This window comes from Triticum urartu, chromosome 7 (genome assembly GCF_003073215.2).
Source record: "Triticum urartu cultivar G1812 chromosome 7, Tu2.1, whole genome shotgun sequence".
Classification (NCBI taxonomy): domain Eukaryota; kingdom Viridiplantae; phylum Streptophyta; class Magnoliopsida; order Poales; family Poaceae; genus Triticum; species Triticum urartu.
The window spans coordinates 669148424-669154365 of record NC_053028.1 but is presented as its reverse complement, the minus strand read 5'-3'; the positions used below and the strand labels follow the sequence as shown (position 1 = coordinate 669154365).

The 5942-nt window shown below is 49.8% G+C and overlaps 1 protein-coding gene across 1 annotated transcript; it reads left to right on the top strand.

Annotated features, from left to right (window-relative positions):
* The first annotated feature begins 1435 nt into the window (after nt 1-1435).
* Nucleotides 1436-2342, top strand: LOC125523801 (protein DMP3-like). Its single transcript, XM_048688874.1, has one exon. It carries the CDS (start codon nt 1458-1460, stop codon nt 2157-2159), a length of 702 nt encoding a protein of 233 aa, XP_048544831.1. The 5' UTR covers nt 1436-1457; the 3' UTR covers nt 2160-2342.
* The last annotated feature ends 3600 nt before the right edge of the window (nt 2343-5942 follow it).

Genomic DNA, 5942 nt, shown 5'->3' with positions numbered 1-5942 from the left:
CCTTCCGTACATTACACAACACATAAATCATCACTTTCGCAAATGATTATGAAACGCAAGCTATATGGGGTTAACAAATGCTCATGTTCCACAAATCTTCTAAAGGGATGAAGTTGTGTGTCGTCTCTTGGGCACAAGTGAACAGAGTTTGTGGTGCTGGTTCCGCCGATGCCATGGAATTTTACCGTCAAAGTCAATGGATTGTTTGGCACTATGAATAGGATCTCAAGCTTCAAGAAGTACATGTAAAAAAGGTCACTTCTGTATAAATTCCCTTGGTCAATGGTTTGTGTCGCTTTCAGGGTGAATGGAGTAATATTGGAGATGTCTTGATCGCAAGCTGGAATCTTGATCCACACGTACGGACGGACGAAAAGGATGTTTGCCCCCATGACATTTTCCTTTTCTTTTTGAGATTTGAGAAACCCCTCGGTTACGAATACTACCCAAGAAGAAATTAAGGGCATACCGAAGCAAACTTTGCACATAAACCGGGCTTGTCTCTCTCTTTTTAAGCGGGCATGGTGTTTGTTCATATCGTGCATCCGTGCTCGTGCTTCAAATAAGCATGCAGACAAAGGAAGATTAACGGCACGGCAGGGCATGAGAAAGAGACCGATTGATGTTGGAGTTTTGTGGTGAATATATCTTCTTCAATATTACTTCATTCCTCCGAAATAAAACATTATTACCCTATTCATCCCGAAAGGGACGGGAGACCGTGGAGCAATGGATACGTACGCACGTGCAAGGACTAATTCTGACGACCTGCTCTGGAAGCGTGAGATCCTATTCATCAGAGTCAGAAACTATCGTTTGACGACGCCCTATGATTTTAGCAAATTCAAGGAGCGCCTATTCAGAGTGGGAAAAAAATGCCCCTTTTGTGCATCCACTAGTTTTGAACTCCTATTCAGAGTCGTGTGGAACGAACGGTAGATTAGATCGGGCAAATTTCCGTGGCGAGGAGTCTGCAGCCTCATCACCCAGCTAACCAAACCTAGCGGTAGGTCTCCACTGCAGATCCTCTCCTCGCCCTGCATACTACTGGCTGTATCATACGTACGTATCAACCATGTCCCGATCTGGGGACTAAATAACTAATTCCCTTTCATCACCTTCGTGGAAGAAGACGGCACGTTCGGACGGCGACCTTTTGGTTGCCATTACTGGACGTTAACCACATAAAATCTAGAGAGAGTTCCGAGTACGTGGGGAAAAAAATGGGATGCAAACTTGACAATTCAATGCACGTAGAAACAAGTGGCCACGCCTAGAAACGTTGAAGTCAACGTATGCAGCCTTCAGCCTTCAGCTAGCATGCTACACCACATGGGAATAAACAAATCAACACGGCCAACTTTGGACCCATTCTACGAGGATTCACCTATATAACACACCAACGTTGCGTTGCCACAAGAATGGAACAGCTTAGGGTATTTCTAATCGATCACACGATGGCTTCATCATCTCCATCTTCCACCGTGATCCAGATGCCTCCAACTCCACACACCAACGGCGTGACGACGGCCCCGGCCACGCCCAAGGACGTCAGCGATTTCCCAACCACGGCACCAGCAGCAGTTGCCGGACCAGCAGCCACGGCGACGGACAAGGTCATGTCGAGTGCCGCGAACCTCGCGCAGCTGCTACCGACAGGCACGGTGTTGGCATACCAGGCGATGTCCCCGTCCTTCACCAACCACGGGAAGTGCTTCTCCTCCAACCAGTGGCTCACCGCGGCGCTGGTCATCGTCCTCACCATCTCGTGCATCCTCTTCTCCTTCACCGACAGCGTACTCGGCCGCGACCAGAAGCTCTACTACGGCATCGCCACGCCGCGCGGTTTCAACGTGTTCAACTTCTCGGACGAAGAGGAGAAGCTGCAGTGGACTCCCGCTGGGTTCCGTAGGCTCCGCATCCGGCCGCTGGACTTCATTCGCGCCGTCTTCACGGCCCTAGTGTTCCTCACAGTGGCATTCAGCGACGTGGGGCTGCAGAACTGCTTCTTCCCCGGCGCTGGTAGGAACACGGAGGAGCTTCTCAAGAACTTGCCACTGGGCATCGCGTTTCTGTCCAGTTTTGTGTTCATGATCTTTCCCACAAAAAGGAAGGGCATCGGCTACACCGACAGCACTCCTCGCGAAAAGCTCACTTGATGTTTAGATCGATCTTGTTTTTAAACAGTTAGATAGATTATATTATACCATATATCACCGTATATAGTACTATAACTTTGATGTTTAGATCACTTGTTTTTAACTTAAAATGTAATGTATACACGACTAGTTTTTTTTTTTTGAAACGGAGGCAAAAGATTTGCCTCTTCAATTAAATAAGGAAGAGTAGAGTTTAGAATTTTACAACACACTCACAAATAAGCGGCATGACAATTACTCGTACAATATGATGTTCTCTAGCTTTCTTGCGCCAGCAGTAACCCAAAGTTTAGCATCTTCTAAAATGTTGGTTAGGAGGACCGGTGGTGGTGCCCTTTTTTGGCGGAATACTCAGGCGTTTCTCTCATTCCAAATGGTCGAAGAAACAAGCATGGTGAGGGAAGCCATTGCGTGGCGGTGAGGGTTGCGGTCGTCGGTTCTTTTTTGCCACCACTCAGTGACGGTTGCTTCTAACTGCCAACCGGAGGTGTCCATGTGCGTGAGCCCAAGCCTGTGGATGATTGATCTCCAGAGCCTAAGCGTGTAACGACACTTGACAAAGAGGTGTATCCCCGTTTCTTGTTCTCTTTTGCAAAGCGGGCAAGGGCCACCGTTTGGCCAACCTCGCTTCTCCAGACGATCGGCAGTCCAAATCCTATCTTGCAAAGCCAACCAAGTAAAGAATTGAACCTTTGGAGGTGCCCAAGCCTTCCACACCATGCGGTCCATGGGGGACAGAGTTAGGCCTAAAAATTGCGCTTTGTAGGCGGTGCTCGCCGTGTAGATCCCATTGTTCGCATGCTTCCAGATGATGTTGTCTGCGGCTTGCTCATCGAGGTGGAAGTCTTGCACAAGCATCCAAAGGTTAAAGAATTCCGAAATGTGGTTGACGGAGATGGCAGTGTCATGCTTGATCTTGAGGATCCAAGCGTTCCCCTTCAAAGCCTCACGCACCTTCCAATTCTTTCTCTTCGATGCCTCATAGATTAGAGGTGCAATGTCCTTGGGCTTGCGCCCCAGGAGCCAAGGGGAGTCCCAAAAAGGTGTTTTGGCGCCGTCGCCGACAGTGATAGTCGTAGATGCATAGAAGAACTGGAGGTCCTCTTCAGTGCAGGGGTTGTCAGAGCCAACACATAATCTGCGGGGCTCCTTCCATTCGTACCATAGCCAACGAAGCCGCAACGCCCGTGCAAACTTGTCGGTATCGAGCACCCCAAGGCCACCATAATCTTTTGGTCTGCACACCATTTTCCAGTTGACCTTGCATTTGGCTCCCGTGATCTTCTCCGCACCCGACCAAAGGAAGGCCCTCTCAATCTTGTTGAGTGTATCCAGAATGCCCTGCGGTACAATGAGAGGCGTGATAGAGAAAACTGCTTGGGAGGAGATGACGGACTTGACGAGGGTCGTGCGTCCGATAGCAGTGATGTTTTGGCCATCCCAAGTGGTTAATTTTCTGGCTGCCTTGTCCACCAGGTATTGAAAATCCACCATCTTTAGCTGCCAAACCGAGAGAGGTAAGCCTAGGTATTTCACCGGGAAGGAAGCACGGATCACCGGCATATTCCGAAGAATGCGCTCAAGGTCGAGATGGTTGCAACGAATTGGCACGACCGAGCTTTTTTGGAAGTTGGTGCAGAGGCCCGTCACATCACCAAAGCCTCGTAAGATCGCAGCTAGGTTGTCAATGTCCCTCTTGATGGGTGCCACAAAGACCACAGCATCATCCGCATACAGGGAGGTTCTCATCACAGCTCCCCGGCCACGAAGCTTATGGAGGAGCCCTTTCCGCGTGGCGAGGTCCAATATCTTATGCAAAGGGTCAATCGCAAGGACAAATAGGAGGGGGGAAAGGGGGTCCCCCTGCCTGAACCCACTCCCGTGCCTGATCGGAGGGCCGGGCACCCCGTTTAGCATGATTCTCGATGAAGCTGAGGAAAGAAGTGCCGCAATCCATGCCCGAAATTTAGGCGGGAACCCTAGCCGTTGCAGGAGCTCAAGAAAGCATCCCCACTTGACCGAATCAAAGGCCTTCTTTATGTCAAGGTTGAGAAGGAGGGCAGAGGTTCTCCTCTTGTGTAGGCGCCGGGCGAAATTCCGAACGTACATGAAATTGTCATGGATGCTTCTTCCCTTGATGAAGGCGCTTTGAGCGTTGGAGACAAGTTCATCCATGTGGGGAGCAAGCCTGAGTGAGAGAACTTTGGCAATGATTTTGGCGATGCCATGAATAAGGCTAATGGGTCTGTAGTCAGGAATGCCTTCTGCACCATCCTTTTTCGGTAGGAGGATAACATTGGCGGAGTTGACCCACTGCAAATTGGAGGTGTGCAATGAGTCGAAACGCTGCACAACCCTCATGACTTTATGCTTGATGATTCCCCAACATTTCTTGAAAAACATCCCCGTGAAGCCATCCGGTCCAGGCGCCTTATCACTAGGCATCTCTTTAATGGCAATCCAGACCTCGTCTTCGGTGATGCTATCATCAAGGTCTTGCAAATCATGAGGCTCGGTGCCAAGCTCCTCCCAATTGAAATCTTTGTTGCTCGTACCTCTCCTCCCCATAACCTTAGAGAAGTGGTCATGTATGATCTTCTCTTTTTCTTCATGCTCGGTCACCCAGCCATTATCGTGTTTAATCCGGTGAATGTGATTTTTTCGTCTGCGGGCATTAATACGCCGATGGAAGAACTTGGTGTTGGCATCCCCATCCCTCAAGTTGGTAATCCTAGCACATTGACTTTTTCTGGCCCGTTCAAGCACAGCCAAGCTAATCACCCTGCGCTTGAGCCTAGAGCGAAGGTCACGCTCCTCCGGGGATAGAGATATTTGCTCTTGTGCGATATCTAACCGGAGGATGACGAGAAGTGCTGCATGAAGTTGTATGCTGGCATTGGAGAATAGCTTCTTGCTCCACTCAGACAGACGGAGCGCTGTTTTTTTAGTTTACTGTGCAAAATGAGGAACGGCTCTGTGTGGCTCACGCGCTCGCCCCACGCCTTTTGGACCACTTCGTTGAAACCGGGCAGAGATACCCAAAAGTTTTCGAATTTGAAGGACCGTGGTCTCCTAGGCCCCTTGGCATCCGCAAGCAGAAGAGGGTAGTGGTCGGAGAGGGCAGACGATAGGGCATGCAACACATGTGTGTTGAAGGTCATGTTCCACTCGGCGTTACAGAAAAAGGAGTCTAGCTTGCACAGAGTTGGGTTGTCCCGCTCATTACTCCAAGTGAAGCGCCTGTTCTGAAGGTGAATTTCCTTGAGTTCACATGATTGCAGGGTTGCGCGGAATCGGTTGATTCTATTCCGATTTACGTTTCTTTTGTTTTTGTCACACGCCCGGTAGATTTGGTTGAAGTCCCCAACGGCGAGCTAGGCAAGGCCCGACAAAGGCTTGTGGGAGGCAAGCTCAGCGAAGAAGGAATCTTTGCTCGCGGAGTCAGTGGGACCGTAGACGGTTGTTAACTTGAAGTACACACCGGTTGCGCGGATTCGGACCTTGCCAGAGAGGCAGAAGGCCGAAATTGTGATGTTAGTGATCTCGAGAATGCTGTCATCCCACAACAGAAGAATCCCTCCCCTGGTTCCCGTCGCCGGGCGCTGCGCAAATTTTTTGAGTCTGTTACCACCCAGGGAGGAGGCGACAAACATATCTATATTATAAAGCTTTGTCTCTTGTAAACACACAATTTGGCACGATGAGGTCGCAATTGTTGCACTCACAGTAGCCCTCCTATCCGGGCAATTTAAACCCCGCACATTCCAGCTGAGGATGTTGACG